A 23,308-nucleotide genomic window follows, 5' to 3' on the forward strand; every position below is an offset into this window, starting at 1 on the left:
AAGGGGGGATTATGGTGTCTATTTACGTGGCGTAACATCATCTTTTATCTTTTTAACACTTGGGTATTATATTGTGTTTTTGCACATTCAACACATTCAAATTCAAGTGTTTTCTTAAAAAATAGTGTTTGAAAAAACGCAGCATAAATATTGTGTGACATAAAAATATGCAACACCCTCCATTTTATTCTCAAGGGCCTCTGCTTAAAAAAATATGGGGTTTCTAAGTAGTTTTCTGCCAAAAAAAATTGCAGATTTGTACATGTAGGAGAGGAATGTCCCGCGTTGGAACTAGTTTATAAATTGCGTCTGCAAAAGGATGCAAAAAAAGTTTATAATCAAACTATAACGACAGTAAAACACTACTGGGTTGTGTTTAGGCTGCAAGGAGGACGTTGGCCAATTGCATTTGCTGTAGTTATTGGGCACATTCCCTGTTCGATGCAAAAAGATAAAATTATTGAATGTGTTCCATATTGAAATACTGCTTAAATCACAAGGGACAGTGATACCAACAAAGAGAATGAATGGACGCATTCCATGCATTGTATCTGTCTCAATTGTATTGATCAGTTTGATTCCTAATGACTAACAGACCTTTCTTGTCAGACGAGCCCAAGGATTAAGTCCTCAGAGTGCCACACATGATGTCCCCTCACTCATTAGCTAGTTAGGAGATCGAATAACTGAGATGCCTCTTCACTTCCAGCCTGGACACTGACTCCCCTCTACCTCCAGGGACTGGATCAAAGGTTCTTCCTTGCTGCAGGCATCTTTCACACCCTTTGCTAAGGGAGTTAATCATGTTTTTGTAACCTACAGGGTCAAGAGATCAGTGTCACCTAGTGAGAGGGTCTGTCCAGAGACAGCCACATAGTGTCATGTTTAATAGATTAACTTCACTTTTAAAGTTGGACAGTCAGGACACATGCTGGCCATACACAATCAAAATGTAATTGGCCTATTAAACCAATTTGTACCAGCAACTGTTCAAAAATAAGCTCATCCTGCTGGACCTAACTTGATGTGTTGCTTAAAGGAAGCCTGTTCTTTGTCCATGTAGGGCAAAGGAATAAGTTCACGTTAATGGTGGACCCACTAGAAGCGCTCCTTCTCTTTGCTTCCACACCGCTATGAGTGAAGAGAAATAACCAGTACTTCTGGAAATGATGTAGATGCAACTGTCCCTCCTTCCCATGTGACGGCTCTGGTGCTTGGTGTTTGGCCAGTTATGCCCCTAGCACTGTCACATGGAGGCAGTGAGAGGGTACTTAGTCCTGTGTATGCCAAAAATCAAGACTTGGGAGCTACTTGGGGGTAACTCTCTTCTGTCCTGGTGGCCAAATGTGGTGGTGGGATGTGAAAGAAAGGTGAGTATAAGTTGCTGTTGGGGTTACCTGCATAAACAAAGCATAGGTTCACTGTGAAGGAAAGTTATGAAATATGAATGTAGAGGGCACCTACTTTTATGTAGGTGACCTTTTTGCTAGTTTACAATGTCAGGTAAATTTAGGCAGGCTTGCACCATTACAGCTGGCATGTTTGTTCATTGGGACTTGAGTGGCAGGTAGTTTGTGTGCGAGTCTCGGCCAATCATTAATTTGTTTAGCAATGCCCCGGGACTCTCATATAAAAGCCGGGTCACATGGTCGGGTCTTGGTCTTTTGTCAAGTGTGGAGAAGCCAGCCTGGTTCCCGGAGGGGAGAGGTTCCCCCTCCGGGGAGCCAACGGAGCTCCCCCCTTGCGAGAAGGGTGGAGAACCGGTCTCCATAGAGGAAGAGATGACACCGTACAGCATGTAGTCGCTGGTGTCATTGGCTGCCCCTACGGGGAAGGGAGCAGGCCAAAAAGGAGAAAAGGGAACAAAGAATCATTGCGGAAGAAGTAGCAACAAAGCAGAAGGAAACTGGGCGATTGATCGTTTATGAGTGGCACATGGACTATTGATCACGTGATTGAAAGCTCAAGGGAACGGTACTGCCAGAGGCTGAGGGATGTTGGTACGCAAGTCAGTGAGACAGGTGGTAATGGCCTGTGACTTTGGGTTCAGCAATGCCCCGGGATTCCAATCAATCAAGCGGGAAGAGTTATTCAGTGACTTTTCTTTAGCTCAACTTGGAAGTACCATGCAGATGGGAAGTAGTGGTAAAAGGGTAGCGGTAAAGCTGCAAGCACATATAGAGATACAGACTGTTCTTGAAAAGTTCTGCAGATGAAGAAGTTATTCAGAGTGACTCTTTATCGGTTATTCTCTATCAAATCTACTTCCACCTTCCCTGATTGAAGAAATCACACAAAGTGATTTCCTATTATCCGCAAAAATTATTCTAGTTCTTTACCAAGATACAGTGAAAAGATGATAATGCAACGAAAGAGCATCTCGAAAGAAGTCCTTCTCCTATCCCAGTTCGTGTTAATTAATAAAGCAAGAGAAAAAGCATTATGGACTGTGTTTTTGAATTTATGGGCTGCGATGGGTTGGGTGGTAAACGTGAATGACGGATATAATAATTAATCAGCCGCTCCTTTCGGGGTAAGCGCTACATGAAGGCTACCGTTTCTAACTAGTGATGAGCTAAGGTTCCAGCCAAACCCATATCAGCCTGACCTAATGGAAGCTGTGATAGCAGGCTGCCAGCCCAAACAGCTGTGTCCATGAAACCGATACAAAAAAGACGCCACTTGCTCCCATCTATAGCTGGCTATTGCAGTAAGAAGCATTGGAAGGCTAACAACAGGTACAAACAAGGCCAAGGATAAATCCAAGGGAAAAACCCAGCTTAACTTACCACCAGCCCGCAGACAACCAAATAACCTGTATAACAATATGCGGTAAATGCAGGGGTTTAGTCTGCACACAATTGCAAATGCATGCGTAAGCCACAGAGCCTCGTCAAGGCACCCTGGTATCTGTGATAACTAACACTAATTTGTAAGTGTCCCCACAGTGGAGGCACATGCATTCTGATGGATAGGTGAGAGCAGGTGGACTGAAGTGTCCATGAAACCACCTACAGCCATATGTAAGAGACAGGGGTGCTGGCCGATGGCATAATCTAAATATGGCCATATTTCAACAATATCATTGCCTAAATGTGATTATGTGGCCATGTTAGGTCAATGACGTTACTAGCATTCCGCCACTTTGTTCCCCATGCTGGGGATTGGGGAACTCTATGGCTGAAGCTGGTTGGGCCGGTGGCCTGCTATTATCTGACAGATTCCCATGAGGTTGGCCCGAACTTTGGTGCATCACTTTTCCTGACCTCTGAAAATGCTAACTCCTGGCTGTCATGCTGATCCATTGGATTTTTTCTTTGGCACAGACCTGGAACAAGTATGCATATCAGAAGCTCTAGCTTCCCTCAGTTCCTATGCTTAGATGGGGTCAGTAATTGTGAAAACATTAAAGCAGGGGCAGAGCCACCAGGGTTGCAAAGATCACGTTCCGCCTCTCCGGGGGGGGGGGGGGGGGACAAAGTCATACGGCCTGCTTGCGACTTCCTGGCGACTTTGTGATTTAACATTGCAGTCTATGGTACTCAAATCACACCAAAGTCACAGGGGCTTATAAAGGGCTATGCAATGGGAGTAAATGGCCCCGAGATCAAAGGGTAGGGCCCCGAGCTCAGAGGGAAGGTTCCCGAGCTCGGAGGGAAGGGCCCTGGGGCCAGAAGAAGGGGCAGTGGGACCGATGGAAAGGGCCCCGGCGGTCGGGAGGACCATTAATGGTTTCTTGCACTGGGGCCCTGAATGTTCTAGTCAAGCCACTGTATTAAAGGAAACCTTTCCAGGGAAAACCATGCATATGTCTATTGCCTGGGCATTATCTTGACCCTTTGGCTTCAGTACTTTGACTCACAGGCTTGAAACAAGCATGCAGGTCAAAAATTCGAACTCTGTGGGCGAAAGGGAAGGACTGATCATCAATATGAAAACCAGCTTGTAAGTGGAAGTTCCTTGAGCTGGTATAAAAATGACTTGAAAAGGGGAAGAAGGAAGATTAGGATAAACAAGTTGCATGAATGAATTTCATTTTCCTCTCAGGATATTTCACAACTCATTCATTGAGTTCTCTAAAGACAGAAATAATGTAAATGACGTACCTCCTAACTTTTCGAGATGACAAATAACGAAACCCTTCTGTAAAATGTATGTAGGGAAATAACACATCCCTACCCCACCCCTAATCTTGCAGACCAAGAAGAGTTTATCCGTAAAACACAATAAATACAATAATTTAGAGGTTGGAGAAATAATTTAGTGCAGGAAAATGTTTTATAGAGTTCTATACAGCAGACCAAAAAGAGAGACAACTGAGGAGAAAAGTGGTACGAAGAATGAAGATGAAGAGATGAAGACTCTGGTGCGAAAAGATGGAACAGTGAGGTTGATTTACCAAAACTGGAGAGTGCAAAATCTCCAGTAGGGGAATCACTTCTGCTGTGCCATTGTATTCTGATGGCAGGGATCCTTCCCCATCAGAACACACTGATTAGTATTGCTGGCTATAGCTGGCAGCACTGATCTGCCGGGAAAAACCCGACAGGCTGGTTGTACAGAAGTTTATTGGTAGATCGACTTCTGTACAACTTTCCTGCCCAAACATGGATCGAAATTCGTCCAGTCCCTGCTGAACTGGTCGAAATTTGATCTATGTACAACTGCCTTAAGCCACTTTAGCTGGCCATAGATGCATCTTTTTTTTTTTTGATCAGCCAGCAGGCCGATCGTAAAAACTGAATGGATTCCTCCATTCATACAACCAAATGGATTGAACACTCCTCCCCGCTGTGTTATTGTATTCTGACAACAGGGACTCCTCCACTGTCAGAATACACTGATCAGTGCTGCAGCCAATCAGCTGCAGCACTGATCAAACACAAATTTTTCAACAAGCCCAATCATTGAATTAGGATTAAAACCTAAACTGGCTGAATTTCGACCCACCTATGGGCAGCTTTAGGCTGGCTTTACATGTTAAGATTTCTCTTGTTTAACTGAGCAGGCTGATGGCACTTTCTCAAGTGAAGTTTGACGAGCCAGGTGGTGTCGACAGGACCGTGCACTGCTTGAATTTCAGCTAATTCACAGGAATCAGCCAAAATTTGAACCGTGTGTGGCCAGCTTTACTGGAACAAAGGGGATGAGGATTATGGAATATCCTTTCTACAAACAATACTCGTTCAATTTTTGCAGTGACAGAAATGTACGTTTGTGTAGAAAATCTTTGCTGGCTGAGAAATAAAAGGTAAAGCAATTTTAATAACAGTAATCAGCTGTATATATAATGTTTTTCACAAAACCAATAATAAGGCGGTAAATTTAAACTTTCTCTGCAGGTAATTATACCTGGTTCGTGTTTCACGTGACTGTGATTGAATGTTTGGTTACATTCACTATTTTATAAATATTTCTTGTTAAAGGGGGCTTCCAGATTCCGATAAGCCCCCCACCCTCAGACCCCCACAACCACAGCCCAGGGTTGTGGGAAAGAGGCCCATGTCCCCATAGTTCAGGGAGGGGGGGCACTCACCTACCCCCTTCCTTTTCTGGACCTGCCAGGCTGCATGTCTGGTATGGAATTTGGGGGGGACCCCACGCCATTTAAAAAAAAAAAATTGTTGTGGGGTTCCCCTCCAAATCCATTCCAGACCTGAAGGGACCCCATGTCGTTTTTTTCCCCAGATTTTTATTTTTTGCCAGCAATTCTTTTTTTTACATTTAGGGGGGGAGCCTCGCTGACAGCTGATGACTCATCGGTTGTTAAGGATGCGGCGCCCGGCTTTCAGGCCCGCTCCTTAGTAACTAGCTATACAGTATGTTAAAGTGAAAAAGAAGACACAAAACGCATAAAAAAAAAAGTCCATGACCCTTCCCAAAAACGCACCGGCTGAAAGACGCATAGATGTGAACGTGTACCATAAGAAATCATGTTAAATGGACTGTAGTGCATTTCTGCAAACTGCAAAATGCACTAAAAACCGCATAGGTGTGAATGAAGGGTAAATGGTAGGTGCTTCTATGCACATGCAGTGACGGGAGTTCAAATTCCAACAGGGACAACATGAGCACGGGCTCTTGCTATAGAGCATGGATGGAAGAATCTCTCCCTGCAGCTAATACCCCAACAGTGGCTGAGTCTGATTGGATGCAGCCTCTGTTTGGCCTGTAATTTTGTGCCCAGCTCCTTTGATATTTCGTTTGAAGTATGCTGGATGGTAGGTTGTAAACAGAGCAATAAACTGATTGAATTTCACCTGTTTCTTGATGAACTGGATGACATTTGTACAGTGTATGGACTGTTAAAAATATCTGTGTATATGTTTCACTGTTCCTGGGAGCCCGGGGCATCAGAAAATATGAAAAAATGTAGGGCTGGTCAGCGCTGGATTTATAAGAGGGCAAAAGGGGCAACTGCCCTGGGCCCCCCTGACAGAAGGGGTCCCCGTCTATACAAAAATTATATAAAATGAATACTAATAATAACATTTAAAATGTATAATAAAAAAATAATTTATTTTATTTAATGTATCTTAGGAAGCTATGTTTTGCCTGCCATCATCTGTAAAAGTTTTTACTCTTAACTGGTATATTGTGTAGTTTTTAAAAAAGAATTTTGGGCGGGTCAAACGAACCACACATTAGTTTGCTTGTGTGCACGTTTGACCTTAGAATGATGTGTGACCGTCATTGAGAATGTTAATCAACTCTGTGTTGATTCAGGGGCCCCCCGAATCTGAAATGCCCCGGATGTCCCAAGGTCTAAATCTGATTCACACATCAATTTCTGCATTCTGGATGCTTAATTTGCATTTGCGTTTACATGCATTTTTGGTGCGTTCTCAATGCGTTCCAGTGCAGTTTTCCTCTTTTTTTTATTTTGACACTTGTAAAATCTTTATCTTTATTCAGGACAATGTGGGGGGGGGGGGGGGGTGGAGATTTGCTAAAACTGGAGCACTCAGAATCTGGTGCAGCTGTGCATAGTAGCCAATCAACTTTTAACTTCAGTTTGTTGAATTAAGCTTAGACAATAAAACCTGGAAACTGATTGGTTTCTATGCAGAGCTGCATCAGATTTTTCATGCTCCACTTTTAATAAATAACCCCCAATGTGTTCAGGTGCATTTTTCTGTACATTTACATGCATTCCGATGCGTTTACATGTGTTTTGCCATGTCCCAGATCAGTTTTGGGACATGGCAAATTCTACTTTTGCTGACTGCACTTGTGTGAACTAGGGCCATTGGAATACATGGGAAATCAGGAAAGATTTTTCTTCCCCTGCTGGAGCAAATTGCATAATGCTTTATTGTTTTGCCTTCCTCTGGATAAACTGTGCGTATAGGATTGTATATATACCCTGTTTCCCAGAAAATAAGACCTAGCGTAATTGTCGGTGATGGCTGCAATATAAGCCCTACCCCCCAAATAAGCCCTAGTTAAAGTCCTTGTAGGTCTTATTTTCAGGGTAGGGCTTATTTTCGGGGAAACAGGGTAGGGCTTATTTGGGGGTTAGGGCTTATATTGCAGCCATCACCGACAATCACGCTAGGTCTTATTTTCAGGGAAACAGGGTAGGATTGCACATATATTTTTTTCCCCTTCTATTGGTTGAATTGGATGGATTTATGTCTTTTTTTCAGCCAGACACTGGTGGAAATTTACGAAAACTGGAGCACTCAGAATCTGGTGCAGCTGTACATGATAGCCAATCAGCTTTTAACTTCAGCTTGTTCAGTTAAACTTTAAAGCGGAGTTCCCACTGTTACATTTTTTTTTTTTTTTTTTAAGATCCATATCTTTTGTTTGTAAGGCTTATTTGGGGCACTCACTTTTGTGTTATTAATCAGCACTCGATTGCCGATTTTATAGAGGAATATATCTTATATTCCTGTTTTGTGTCAGTTACCATAGTGCTTGTGGGCATGTGAAGCCCACAAGCACTATCATCCGGGCTCTGGTGCAGCTGAGCAACCAGCATGCACCGCCCGTTCTCGCGCATGCGCCGTAAGTACGGCGCAGCACCGTACACTTCTGACGTTGCCATCACAACGGGTGGCGTAGTTGGAAGTGCCCGCCCCCGTTGGGATGGCAACAAAGCCCTCGGCACTGCCCAGTGACGTCTGGCAAATGATGACAGACATCTCCCAGGAGCACTAGCGAGCACAGGCGCCGAGGGAAATGACGTCAGGCTCCTTGGAGAGGAAGAGGCAGATTACGAGGGACCCCCTAGCAACAGACCTGAAAAGGTGAGTAAAAAAACATTTTTTTTCCCAAAGGTTGTTCTTTATATTTAATGCAGCTGAATGATGTAAAAAAAAAATTATGACTGGAACTCCGCTTTAACAATAAAACCTGGAAGCTGATTGGTTTCTTTTCATAGCTGTACTTGATTTTGCACTCTCCAATTTTAGTAAATCCGCCCCTATGTAACTATGTAACATGGAAAACACTGTGGGGTTGATTTACTAAAGGCAAATCCACTTTGCACTACAAGTGCCCTTGGAAGTGCAGTCGCTGTAGATCTGAGGGGGACATGCAAGGAAAAAAAAAAAAAACAAAAAAAAACAACATTTTTGCTTGTACATGATTGGATGATAAAATCAGCAGAGCTTCCCGTCATTTCAGAGCTTCCCTCAGATCTAAAGTGACTGCACTTCCAAGTGCACTTGTAGTGCAAAGTGGATTTGCCTTTAGTAAATCAACCCCTGTGCATGTGTTTCTAATGCAGATTAAAAACGCACTGAACAGCATCTGGTGTGAACTAGCCCTAATGTTTTATATATTCCATAAAGCACAGTGTAAAATTTAGGTGACATGCTCATATGGGAAATACATTTTTTTCTATGTCCTCCTGGACTCTATGACAGGTGTAGGAGTCACCTCCATGTCATAATTGCATTACGATCAAAGTTCAAGTGCAGATCATATAAAAGCTCCAGATCTTACACTTCCCAAATCTGACACCAACTGTAAATCACTTTGCAAAAACGCACAGCTGCCTCTAAAACACATTGGTGTGACTGTAGAATGGTATGTTGTGCCTCTCTGATCTCCTGTGTTCTACTCATTCCTCAGCCTCCTCCCTCCCCTCTTCAGCTTCTACATAGGAATGCTTCCTTTGCTATTGTACAAAATCTTCTAGTGGGTGTGTGTGACTCACAAATGGAAGGGCAGACTCCAATGAGCATAGACAATCCTCCCTTCTCCCTCACCCTCCCCATCTAACGTGCACTCCCCAACTCACTTTCCACAACTTTACAGCTATTGGAGACAGAGAGAATGTTCCCTTTTATCGTTAAAAGTTAACTTTGTCATTTCTTGTGGCCATTCAAAAGCTTTCATCTAGTGCTTTAGTGGCTGGTGGCATTTCAGACCTGCTGTGATTTGGATTTACAAACCTTCCTGGAGACTTTAACACTCGCTTCTGTTTTTTTGTGGATTTTGGGGCATATTTGAGTTAATTGAATACATTGATTTTGGAAAGTTGTTGAGAACTTTTTGGATTTTTGTCTTCGATGAGGAGTTAACATCGGCGGAGCCGTACGGGGATTTAGAAAGGGAGAACGCCTCGTCTCCGGGATGGGTTTAACGTTTGGGGTGCTCTTTCTCCTGGGAATTCTCAGGGCTTTGTTGGCACAGAGTGGTGAGTACAAACAAAGCCATTGTGCGCTGATTAGAGGACCAGTGACAGGGAGACAGTGTAAAGAATGTGTTGTCTGAAGCCTAGACAGATAAAAAAGAATGCTTTATGTTCCAAAACTTCTACCTGTTTCTTGTATACAGATTTTAGGTCATAAACCTGTCACTTGCTTACGTACAGACAGACATAGACGTTCTACAGATGGGAAAATTGGGCCACCCTTTCTCAACAAAGGGTTTTAGTGATGCCAGTCTGACAGATGTGAGCAGTCCACTCAGGTGATGACTTCCAATAGCTTGAGATTGGTTATCCCACATATATGCACCCATACAATCCTTGAAAGATCTTTCATCACATTGAACAATATCTAATTGTTGACTCATCATTCTAGATAACTTAAACATGTTTGTACATCTCTAGGGTCTATACTATCCTTCGTCAACCAGGGTTCTGTGGAAAACTGTTGTTTCTCCTGAGGTTGCTAGGGGTTCCTTGAGAAGTGTCAGATTGATTTCATGCCTACACTTACCACCAATGTAAGGGGGACTTCTACATTGACCACCAATGTAAGGTGTCCCTTCTACATTTACCACCAGTGGAAGGGGTCACTTTAAAAACATATTGATAAGATAGAGCGAGTCCAGAGATAGGTTAAAAAAAACGGTGAATGGTCTGAGGGATAAAACATTTCAGGAGAGAATTCAGGAACATAATATGCAAAGTCTGGAGGACCACCAATATATAGGGGGCTTCCACACTGACCACCAATGTAAGAGGTACTCCTACACTGGCAATACATGTAAGGGGGACTTCTACACTGACCACTAATGTAAGGGAGACTTCTACACTGACCACTAATGTAAGGGGGACTTCTACACTGACCAGCAATGCAAGGGGTCACTTCTACACTAACCATCAATGTAAGGGGTCACTTCTACACTAACTATCAATGTAAGGGGTCACTTCTACACTAACTATCAATGTAAGGGGTCACTTCTACACTGACCACTAATGTAAAGGTCACTTCTACGCTGACCACCAATAGAAGGGCTCACTACTACATTGACCACCAATGGAAGGGATCACTTCTACACTGACTACCAATAGAAGGGGACACTTCTACACTGACCACCGATGTAAGGGGGGACTTCTACACTGACCACCAATGTGAGGGGTCACTTTTACACTGACCACCAATGCAAGGGGTCACTTCTACACTGACCACCAATAGAAGGGGCCACTTCTACACTGACCACCAATGTAAGGGGGCTTCTACACTGACCACCAATGTAAGGGGGGCTTCTACACTGACCACCAATGTAAGGGGTCACTTCTACACTGACCACCAATGCAAGGGGTCACTTCTACACTGACCACCAATGTAAGGGGTCACTTCTACACTAACCACCACTGCAAGGGGTCACTTCTACACTGACAACCAATGTAAGGGGTCACTTCTACACTGACCACCAATGCAAGGGGTCACTTCTACACTGACCACCAATGCAAGGGGTCACTTTAAAAATATATTGATAAGAAAGAGCGAGTCCAGAGACAGTAACAAAAATGATAAAAGGTCTGAGGGATAAAATAGATCAGGAGAGACTTCAGTAACCTAATACGCACAGTCTGGAGGAAAGAAGGGAAAGGGGCATGATTGAAACCTTTAAATACATCAAGAGGGTGAATAAGGTTTAGGCAAATTACCTTAAACTAGCAGGAGGAAAGTTAAAAACTAATCTTAGAAGCTATTATTTTATCGAAAGGGTAGTTGGTGCTTGGAATAGACTTCCAGCAGAGGTAATGAGTCAGTCAGCAGTAAGTGGATTTAAACATGCTTGGGACAAACATAAATCAATGCAAAAAAATGTAACAAAAAACATAAGATTGCAAAAACATGTATAAATAACAAATACATTAAATAAAGGGCAGACTTGATGGACCACTTGGTCATTTTTTCTGCAGTCACTTTTCTATGTTTCTTTACTGACCACCAATGTCTGAGTCACTTCTACACTGATTACCAATGTAAGGGGTCAATTTTACACTGACCACAAGGGTCAGTACAATTTTTACTCTGTGAAGTTGATTTACTAAACTGGAGAGTACAAATTCTGGTGCAGCTCTGCATAGAAACCAATCAGCCTCCAGGTTTTGTTGTCAATTTGTTGCTTAATTGAACAAGTTGAAGTTAGAAGCTGATTGGCTGCCATGCACAGCTGCCCCAGATTTCGCACTCTCTCGTTTTAACAACTGAACCCCTGCGTGTTTCTTTTCTGGCTATTATTATTAATTTAATTTAATGACTATAGTATTAGTAACTCATTGTGTGTTCTTTTATTTAAGACTCTCAACAACCTACTGATGACACTTATGTGCCATGAGCGGTAGGGCTAATATTTTTAGTGGGAGTTCCCTGAGAATGAGACCTAATGACTATTTCAGGGGTTCCTCCGTGGTAAAAAGGTTGAGAAAGGCTGGTCTATACATTTTATATTGTACATTTGTATCAAAAGAATTTGAGTCATTTCACAGTACTTTTCAGGTAAAATAGTGATGACTTTATTGACAACCAGCAAAGGCCACCTTCCTCAAGTAACCCCTTTCCTGAGGAAATTGGCTGTGTTCCACCAAAACATTGATTGTCATTTAAAAACATCACTTCTTTACCTTACAAGTTCTGTGAGTAGCTCAGATTCCTTCATACCACGAGTTACACCCAGGCTGCTGCTATTCAGCTTTGTGTCAGTACCTATTCATCAATGTTATTGCATCTAAGTCTTTGTATTTACATCTATATAATGGAGTAAAGTAACCCAAAAAAAAAAAGTGTTGTCTGGAGCCTAGACAGATAAAAAAGAATGCTTTATGTTCCAAAACGTCTACCTGTTTCTTGTATACAGATTTCAGGTCACAAACCTGTCACTTGCTTACATACAGACAGACATAGACGTCCTACAGATGGGAAAATTGGGCCACCCTTTCTCAACAAAGGGTTTTAGTGATGGCCAATCTGACAGATGCGGGCAGTCCACTCAGGTGATGACTTCCAATAGCTTGAGATTGGTTATTACACATATATGCACCCATACAATCCTTGAAAGATCTTTCATCACATTGAACAATATCTAATTGTTGACTTATCATTGTAGATAACTTAAACATGTGTGTACATCTCTAGGGTCTATACTATCCTTTGTCAACCAGGGTTCTGTGGAAAACTGTGGTTTCTCCAGAGGTTGCTAGGTGTTCCTTGAGAAGTGTCAGATTGATTTCATGCGTACACTGACCACCAATGTAAGGAGGACTTCTACATTGACCACCAATGTAAGGTGTCCCTTCTACATTGACCACCAATGGAAGGGGTCACTTTAAAAAGATATTGATAAGATAGAGCGAGTCCAGAGATAGGTAAAAAAATGGTGAAAAAAAAAAAACAAAACAAAAAATGAAGCTTGCTTGTACTTTAATCTTGCTTACAGTGGCAGAATTTGCCACTAGAGACCCCAAAAATTCCCGTGCAAATTCCAACTCAGAAAATCTAAATTTGCTCAGGGTTCAGCAAGCTGCCCCAGTGTGTCTGTGTTTGGGTCTAGGGATTGGCTATTCAGTCAAAAAGTGCTACATTGTAGGAGGTCATACACACATACCTCCATACTTGGAAGTACCAGGTGTCTGTGGAGGCTCTGGTGGCAGATCTTAGTGGCATGGGAGCAAGACAAAGCCACCTCGTTCCTTTAAACCCGAACACATATGAATTACACAGGTTCTTTTTCTTTTCTTTGCTGAATTACTTTAATGATGGCAAAAGGTATGCAAATTAGAAGGCTTCATGCAACAGCTATGCCTTGATCAGCAATTGTTCCTTTTCCTCAACAGTAAAGGGAATCAATGTTACACCATATATTTGCTGCATCACGAAATGAGATTGTAACGAGCCCCTGCTCACTCGGTTCCATGAATCAGGGGGAAGCACAGCGTTTGTCTCTTGGCGTAGTGTTATTTTTAATGAAACGGGCAGATTTCTCATTGCCTGCCAGTCTTGATAGGAATTCTGCCAGCCATAGAATAGGCATACAGCAACCAATATTTGCAAGTGATTCAAGCATCGCCGTTTGTGATAATTGTCAGTCTGCACTAGACACCATCATGTGCATTGGAAGCACTTGTTGCCTTGGGCAATTTTCCAGCAGGTTGGGAAATCTGAGACCAGTCAGTGATTGTTATTCTGTTTTTACAGAAAAAGAACACTCACTGCTTGGTTTCAGGATTGTCTCAAGAACAAAAGGTGAATGTTTTACCATGGCCTGGTCAAAGTCTTGAACTCAGACCAACTGAGAATCTGTGGTACTATTCGGTAACGTTGGTCAGGAAGAACAGATCAGAATCACTTCTGGACAATGTAGAGTTAATACATATATAACGGGAGTGACAGCTTCAGCACTCCTCTACCATTAATACATATTGATGGTATACAAGTAGACCTCCCATCGACAATAGATGGGAGAAAACTATTCAGTCTCAGGTCACTCAAGAAGACACGAGGGGACTCAATGAGGTTGGACAAGAAGAGGTTTAACCATAAGCGAAATAGGGGTTTCTACACTGTTATGCCCTGTACACACGATAGGATTTTCCGACAACAAAACCGTGGATTTTTTTTCCGAAGGATGTTGGCTCAAACTTGTCTTGCATACACACGGTCACACAAATGTTGTCGGAAATTCCGAACGCCAAGAACGCGGTGACATACAACACATACGACAAGCCGAGAAAAATGAAGTTCAATAGCCAGTGTGGCTCTTCTGCTTGATTCAGAGCATGTGTGGACTTTTGTGCATCGGAATTGTGTACACACGCTCGGGATTTCCGACAACAAGTTTTGTTGTCGGAAAATTTGAGAACCTGCTCTCAAACATTTGTTGGCGAAAATTCCGACAACAACTGTTCTATGGAGCATACACATGGTCGGACTTTCCGACAACAAGCTCACATCCAACATTTGTTGTCGGAAAATCCTATTGTGTGTACAGGGCATTAGAGTGGTAAGGATGTGGAACTCCCTTCCACAATTTATGGTTTCAGCAGGAAGTGTCACTAATTTCAAAAGACTTATAGATGGGAATCCTATTGACCACAATAGAGGGACCTGGGAAGTGGTAGAGGCATAAATATACACACACACACACAGGTTGACCTAGATGGACTGGTGTCTTTATTCAACCTTACCAACTAGTGAACTATGAAACGAATGTGCCAATATTGTCAACACCATTAACATAGGACTAATAGTGCTTTACCTCTTGGCTTGGGGGGACTTCTCTTTTTCAATGAGGTTTGTTCTATTTTCTAAAGGGGTAATGGGAACAATAGTTGCCACAGTAATTTTCCAGCCAGGATAACTTCAACCAACCCATTGGTCTTCATACCCTATAAGGCATAACTATAGGTGACAATTGGAAGGTAGATATCTCCCTGAAGACCATATCTTGCTGCCTGTCCTTGAGTGAGTCTTTAAAGCCTAAGAACCCGCTATAATTTTTATCAGAAGTTGACAGTGGCAGACATGTCTTTTTTTGATCGTTCCCTCTACTATAAAGCATAAGTAAGGATTGGATCTGCTTTTAAGAAGCTGAGCCATTTATGGTCTCTTTAACACAAGCTATGGTTGGACAAGTGGCATTGATAGGAAGCATAATATTGGCTTTGCCTTATACACAAAGATAAAGGTACAATCTTGTTGCCATTTCCCATACTGGGGATATGAGGCTCTTAATACATACACATTTGCTCTGTTGAATAACACCATCATCCAAAATATAGATAAGTTAAGAAGGATTTCTCTCTTAAGCACATCAGAAATCACATCCGATATAGCATAGACCTTTCTTTACTTTCCTTATATACACAGCAATCAGATGCCTGATTGTCATAACTCAGACTGCAATTTGATCTTATAGCTCAAAGTGTTCTAAAAGGGATGGAAGCTTTCATATAAACTGAACATTGATAGGCAGCATTGCAGTGCAGCACATACTTCTATAGACTTTTATGGCGGCACACACAAGTACAGTATATAAGCTAATGGTCCATCTGCACATCATATGTGTGGTCAATGGTGCTTTGAAGATCAGATTTGAAGATCTTTGAAGATCAGATCATAAAAGAGCATGTCATGCAAAAGTGAAAACAACATTTTACACTTTTTATTGCCTTACTACTCTCCTTCTATTAACTTGAGTATTACTCTAAAATAATGCATGCAATATTGAACTTTTTTCATGTGATGTCTTTATTTTAATTCAGAAATATCTAAGTATCTTTTTAAGTTTTTTATCATGTCTGATTTCTCCCCGTTTAAGGCAAATTCCAGCAAAAACAAAATTTTCAATTTCAGGTAGTACTACCCTGTTTCCCCGAAAATAAGCCCTACCCTGAAAATAAGACCTACAGGGACTTTAACTAGTGCTTATTTGGGGTATAGGGCTTATATTGCAGCCATCACCGACAATCACGCTAGGTCTTATTTTCGGGGAAACAGGGTAGTGAACAATGAATAATTCACCTGCCTATTACAGTATATAGTTCTCTCAAAGACTTCAATGCTGTGCTCTTTAATAGTTTGTTTTCTCACCCCTTACCTAAGCCCTTAAAGTAAGGCAGCCCATAAAAATATATATATTTTTTTGTTCAACCAATGGGCTAAACAAAAAAAAGTGCTGATTTACCCATCCACACATTTGAAGTGGTGGGGAATCGCTCCCCCTGTGCTACTGTGTGTGTGGGGAGCCTTCCCTGCCATAGGAACACAATGATCAGTGTTGCCGGCTACAGGGTGGTTGCACAGAAGTCAATCAATAGATCGACTTCTCAACAACCAGGGCACCCATACAGTGATCAAAATTCAGCCAGTCTCTGCTGAATGTATGGTCGGCTTAACACTGTTGCTACCGTAACTAAATCAAAACAGCAGCACCCTGTAGAAGAAGCTGATTCATACTTTCCAGTGGGTTGTTTGTTAAATCATGGCTCTCTTGAAAGGCTATACATGCTGCTTGTATCTGACATATCCATGTGTATTGGAAACTTGGATCCCTGTTGTGCACTCTGGTTCCTCCTGATAATCTCTATGTCAGTATAGAACACAGTAATGGCATGGTGGCTGGCAGGAGCACCACAGCAGGTAGTTGGGTTTACTTTCTAGAACATCGATTCTCATCCAGGGTTTCATGGACCCTAGGGTTCTTCTAGAGTAAAGGGGGGTTCTTTGAGTCGTGAATGATTGACCACCTATTTGATTAAAGCTTTATACTTCCAGTTCTATTGTCACCTGGCAGAGCAAGCGAGATGACACCAATTATTTTTTTTTAGCTATATGTAAGGGTGGCATTCTGACCACCATCGTAAGGTGGGCATTTCCCCATTCCCATAAATGTAAGGGAATTGTAAGGAATATTTTTCCTATGACCTCTGATAAATTTATTTTAGCAGGAGTTCCCTGAGACCTGAACATTATTTCAAGGGTTCATCTGGGGTAAAAAGGTTGCAAAAGGCTACTCTACAAGTTCTAGGCCCCAGTTATTTGCTCTACAATATGACTGGTTCATAATACCATCATTTGACTTTGGGATGGCCGAAGCAGGCACAATGGGAAGTTCAGATGGGGTTAGGTTGATGGTGGAGTCCTTGAAACATAAAAGAATGTAACATTATTCAGCTTGTCAATATCCACGCAGAACTGACATATCAGTTTTTGGTGTAGTCGTTCTTTACAGAGCCAGATACAGGCAGTCCCCGAGTTACGAACACCCGAGTTACGAATGACTCCTACTTACGAAAGGCCTCAAATGCCGGCCACTTGTGCTCCATGCTGGTCCTGGATACCTCCGGACACATCCCATACTGCAGTACTACATGTACTGCATGGCCAGAAGAGCCCCAGATAGCATAACAAGCGGCCGGAACATCCCACATCCATGTTTTTCAGCTCTTTAGGGCCACACTTTGGGCTCCTTCTGCTAATTTCATGTTAGTAGAAGTTTGGTGAGTGTTGATTCACACTTTTCATTTCGCACTTTTCATTTTGCGCTATTCAGTTAGTTTCTGAATAGCCGTTCGCCAACCAGCCATGTTGTGGATTTAGAGGAGATAACGTGTTTTTTATTATTGGCCTTGGATTTATTGCTTTGACATTATTTTTTGGTTGAATAATGATTTGGTATTTTTTCTGTATTTTTGGATGCATAGAATGCACTTTTTGGTTAAGTTCTATTGGCAGATAGCATGTCTAATTGTATTTGTTTTCTTTTTTTAATGCACAAAAAAAAAAATTGTGTAGAATAATACTTGGCTATGTGTTTTACTTCAAATTACATTTTGGGAGTAGGCAGTTACATTTAAAAAAATACAATGTAAAATTAACAAGGGACACCAACATAGTTGTATCTTTGATCTTAAAAGCAACGAGATAATGGTGTTGTGGTAACTTGCCCCCCCCCCCCCCCCAAAAAAAAAAAAGCATAATAATATTATTCCTAATATCACTAGAAAAAAAAAGCCTTGGAAAACTCCATCAGTATCACTAGCAAAGCGGCTTCATTATTATCCCATTAAAGAAGAAGAGAATTTTGCGCTGCATTTGGAGATTTCATAATTTGCCACGAATGTTAATTCTCCATTACAAAACGCTAGTTTACAAGACCGACCACTTCCGAGCATGCGTGTTTGTACTTTGGACTTTAGTCTGACGGACTTGTGTACACACGCTTGGAAAATCCGACAACAGACATTTGTTGGCGGAAAATTCGAAAACCTGCTAGCCAACATTTGTTGGCGGAAAGTCCGACAACAATTGTCCGATGGAGCATACGCACGGTCGGATTTACCGACAACAGCCTGACATCACACATTTCCTGTTGGAAAATCCGATAGTGTGTACGAGGCATTACAGCAGTAAGTCTGGAACTCATTTTTATTGATTGTGCACATAGAGACTCTAATACCACGTACACACAGTCGGACTTTTCGGCTACAAAAGTCCGACAGCCTGTTCGACAGACTTTCGACGGACTTTTGTCGGACTTTTGGCGGACTTGCGGCAGACTTTCTTACGAACGGACTTGCCTACATACGATCACACAAAAGTCTGACGGATTCGTACGTGATGACGTACACCGGACTAAAATAAGGAAGCCAGTAGCCAATAGCTGCCCTAGCGTGGGTTTTTGCCCGTCGGACTAGCACACAGACAAGCGGATTTCTGGGTCCGGCGTAGTTACGACGTAAAGATTTGAAGCATGTTTCAAATCTAAAGTCCGTCAGATTTGCGGCTGGAAAAGTCAGCTGAAAGTCCGCTGAAAATCCAGGGAAGCCCACACACGATCGGATTGTCAGCCAGCTTTAGCCTGTCTGCGTCCGTCGGACTTTTGTAGACGAAAAGTCCGACCGTGTGTACGCGGCATAATGGATATAATAAAAGCGGTGAATGGGTTAAGACCGCTTCTAGCTAAAGCTGTTTTTTATTTTGTACAGAGCAGTAAGATATCTTTTTAGGATTTATTGATATCTGTGTCTCCATTAGGGAGATTTACCTTTACTTCCTGTCCTAATAGCAGAGTAGCGGAGGCGCAGGAAGAGAAGGAACAAAGACAGTAATGAAGGGGAATGTATTTAGTAGACTGGAGAAGGATCAGAACATTTGTTGGGGTTTCCTTGCTCTCTGTGTCTTCCTGCTCCATTGATACCCACACACTCTGTTTTCTTATCCTGGTGTTGGAAGGACAGGAAGTTAGGTGAAATCTCCCCACAGACAGCTATAAAAACAATGTGGAGGTTCTGACAATTACTACTGAGATTCAAAAATTAAATAAATAAAAAAGTTTGGCTATAGAGTTTGGCAGTAATTTAGGAAAATATATATAAAACAAAAACATCAGATTTGGATGGACTAATCCTTTAAAATAGAACTCCCTGAAAACCTTTCATTTTTAGTATATCAAGGTGTGCCAGTCAGCCAGTGTCCCATGTGCTCAGTCTGAAATTCATTGTTTATGTCCTTGAGGGTAAGTGTATACAGACGCTTCCTTTGTGCCCATGGTGTGTCTGCTCTGATTGTTGGCACTGCATAGAGGGATCCTTGAACAATGCAAGGACTGTGCTTGGCAATGGACATGAGCACTGAGGCTAGACAATGAGTTGAACCAGTGATGAAGCTCCTGGCAGTAGGGTGTACAATAGCCAGAGGTTATATGGACCAGATGCCAATCCCTTAGTTTATATCCTACCAGAAGCAATCTGGTAAAAGGGAAGAGATATCTACACTACTGGTAAATGAGAGGGAGCAATGACAGGTGTTATTTCTAAATCATGATTTACCGAAGATGCTGCCTGTTGCACCATGGATGTTGTCTGTCCAAAATGTCTCACTGCTGCATGTTTGCACTCTGTTTGCATGTTGGCACTCTGCTTCAATGCTATGAATTTTTTCTGTTCAGAAGCTTGACATGTCACCAAACCAGTCTTTAGCTTTTATCATCACCCTGTCCCTGAAACCCTTTACCTTAGGTTTACAGGGACAAGATAATTGCTGTGGTTAAAGTCCCCCCTGGGCGCATAGGCTGTCTTCACCTTAACCTCCCTGGCGGTATGATTATTTCGGATTTTAGGTGCTGAAAGCGGTACAATTATTTTGCATGGAAATTTGGCGTTTTATATTGTAGGCCTGTAATTCTTAACAATAACACACTTAAATCTGTCCAAACAAGAGTCTAGTAGATATCCCGGGTATGATGAAGTTTGAAACACAAAAAACATAAATTATAAAAAGTCCGCTCGTGTGTACGTGGCATAAGGGTTCGCTTTAAAAAAAAAAAAAAAAATTACAAACATATCATACTTACCTCCACTGTGCAGCTCGTTTTGCACAGAGTGGCCCCGAACATCCTCTTCTGGGGTCCCTCAGCGGCTCTCGCAACTCCTTCCTACATCAGATATCCCCCTAGGAGAAGCGTTCTCCCGGGGGATTACCTTGCAGGCACGCTCCCGAGTCCAGCATTCGGAGTCCAAAGAGGCCGAATGCAGGACTCGGCCCCGTCCCTGGCCCCCGCGTCATTGGATTTGATTGACAGCAGCGAGAGCCAATGGCTGTGCTGCTACCAATCTATCCAATCAAGAGCCGAGAACCCCAGACAGAGAGACAGTGTGTCCCCGTGGGTCAAGTTCTAGGGCTCAGGTAAGTAAAACGGGGGGGGGGCTGGGGGGTCGGTCACTACCAGGTGTTTTTTCACCTTAATGCATAGGATGCATTGAGGTGAAAAACATGTAGGTTTACAACCTCTTTAAGCTGGCCAGTAGAATTTCATTTGAAAAATTCATTCTAGTTTTCAGAACGTTTGATTTTCTAACGGTTAGTGGGGCCAAATTGATGTTCATTTTCGACTGTAGTAATGGGAAAAATCAAATGAGCAGATGGAAAATTGTTCTGAAACGTACAAAATTCTAACTGTAAATGTGTTTTTTGTTCAGAAAGAAATGTACATATTGTAATAAAACCTGGTTAATGCATCCAGGATTTCATTCTAATAGCAGATCTGGATGAAATTTTAGGGGCTTTTGATAAAATTAGTTGACTCAATGATGTCAAGAAAGAATGTTTCTGAAAAATGATTCTTCAGAATTTCAGACAAAAGTTAGATGAGAGACAACAGCAGGAGAATGTAAATACATGTGCACTGATGTGGCTAGATATTTAGAAAACAGCCTTAACCACTTAAGCCCCGGACCATTTAGCTGCCCAAAGACCAGAGCACTTTTTGCAATTTGGCACTGCGTCGCTTCAACTGACAATTGCGCGGTTGTGCGACGTAGCTATCAAACAAAATTGACGTCCTTTTTTCCCCACAAATAGAGCTTTCTTTTGGTGGCATTTGATAATCTCTGTGGTTTTTATTCTTTGCGCTATAAACAAAAAATAGTGACAATTTAAGAAAAAAACGCATTATTTTTTACTTTTTGCTATAATAAATATTCCCAAAAAATATATAAAAAACTATTTTTTTCCTCAGTTTAGTCCGATATGTATTCTTCTACAAATATTTGGTAAAAAAAAATCGTAATAAGCATTTATTGATTGGTTTGCGCAAAAGTTACAGCGTCTACAAAATAGGGGATAGTTTTATGGCATTTTTATTAATTATTTTTTTTTTACTAGTAATGGCGGCGATCAGTGATTTTTATCATGACTGCGACATTATGGCGGACAGATCGGACACTTTTGGCGCAATTTTGGGACCATTCCCATTTATACAGCGATCAGTGCAATTAAAAACGTATTGGTTACTGTGCAAATGTGACTGGCAGTGAAGGGGTTAACCACTAAGTGGTGCTGTAGGGGTTAAGTGTGTCCTAGGGAGTGATTCTCTGTGGGGGGGGGGGGGGGGGTTATGTGTGACACAACACTGATCACCGCTCCCGATTACAGGGAGCGGTGATCAGTGTCCTGTCACTAGGCAGAACGGGGAAATGCTTGTTTACATCAGCATTTCCCCGTTCTTCCTCTCCGTGAGATGATCGCGGGTATCCCCGAGCACATCGAGTCCACGGGACCTGCGATCACACTCACAGATGATGCGGCAGGCGCGTGCCTGCAAACCGCTTCTTGAAGGGCAACATACAGGTACGTTAATCTGCCTGTACGTGCCCTTCTGCCGACGTATATCAACGTGAGCCGGTCAGCAAGCGGTTAAAGAATATGTAAAACCAACATTTCATATTCCTGATATGTGCCTGCTGTACTTGTATGAGAATGTCTCCTGTTCTTTCTGTATTGCTTCCTTTGTGTGAAATCCCTGGTGTTCCTGCCAGTCCCTCTGCTTCCCTATTAGAAAACTGACCACACTAAGCAGGAGAGAACACACTATGATCAGTTCTCTAGCTGTACTGGCTGCCTGCTCTCCTCCAATGATCATACTTGTCCTGGCCCCCCTCTCCCTTTCACAGTCTTTCACTGGGAAGATCGTGTGATTCTGTTTCTCCTCCCCCATGATTTTTTTAAAGAAATTGTTGTATTCTGGTGCCTACAAAGCCCCTGGTTTTGTTAAAAATTGTTATGAGAACAGAGCAAATGCGATCACTTATTAAAAAAAAGGGAAGAAAAGGGTATTTATAATGTTTTTTATCTGTTTTGACTTCTATATAACCCCTGCTGAACCGACCAAATTTTAAACCATCTATGGCTCGCTTACATCTGCCTGGGATTTGCTACACACTAGTAAAAAAGGATATTTTTTAGATAGAGCAGGGAAGGGTTAGAACCTCTGTCAGGTTTTAATTCCTGTATCCTAGATCAGAGGTTCTCAACCTTGTCCTCAAGTACCCCCAACAGGCCATGTTTTTGGGAATTTGTCTTAGATAAAATAGCTGTCCAAAATACCAAGTAATTGACTCTGATTTAAAGCACCTGTGCAAAATAAAGGAAAACCTGCAAACATGGCCTGTTGAGGGTACTTGAGGACAGGGTTGAGAACCATTGTCCTAGATGGTCAGGATTTCACACAAAATGATATCAGGTGCTCTCTGAAATGGACACATAAAGCAATAAAAATGCATTTGTAATAGAATAGGGTGGCAAATCTATATAATTTGTATTGCTGTCTGTGATCT

The 23,308-nt window shown here is 42.1% G+C and overlaps 1 protein-coding gene across 2 annotated transcripts in view; it reads left to right on the forward strand.

Moving 5' to 3' along the window:
- The first annotated feature begins 9,163 nt into the window (after nucleotides 1–9,163).
- The window catches only part of AXL (AXL receptor tyrosine kinase), a 135,607-nt gene continuing 121,462 nt past the window's right edge, over nucleotides 9,164–23,308 (forward strand). The window contains exon 1 of one of the 2 annotated variants that reach the window (XM_073598656.1): nucleotides 9,164–9,652. In XM_073598656.1, coding sequence (XP_073454757.1) covers nucleotides 9,589–9,652 — 64 coding nt within the window. In that variant the 5' untranslated portion in view covers nucleotides 9,164–9,588. The remainder of the gene's footprint in view (nucleotides 9,653–23,308) is intronic. The other variant, XM_073598655.1, reaches the window with a different exon arrangement.

The sequence above is a fragment of the Aquarana catesbeiana genome, linkage group LG09 (assembly GCF_042186555.1).
Source record: "Aquarana catesbeiana isolate 2022-GZ linkage group LG09, ASM4218655v1, whole genome shotgun sequence".
Taxonomy (NCBI): Eukaryota; Metazoa; Chordata; class Amphibia; order Anura; family Ranidae; genus Aquarana; species Aquarana catesbeiana.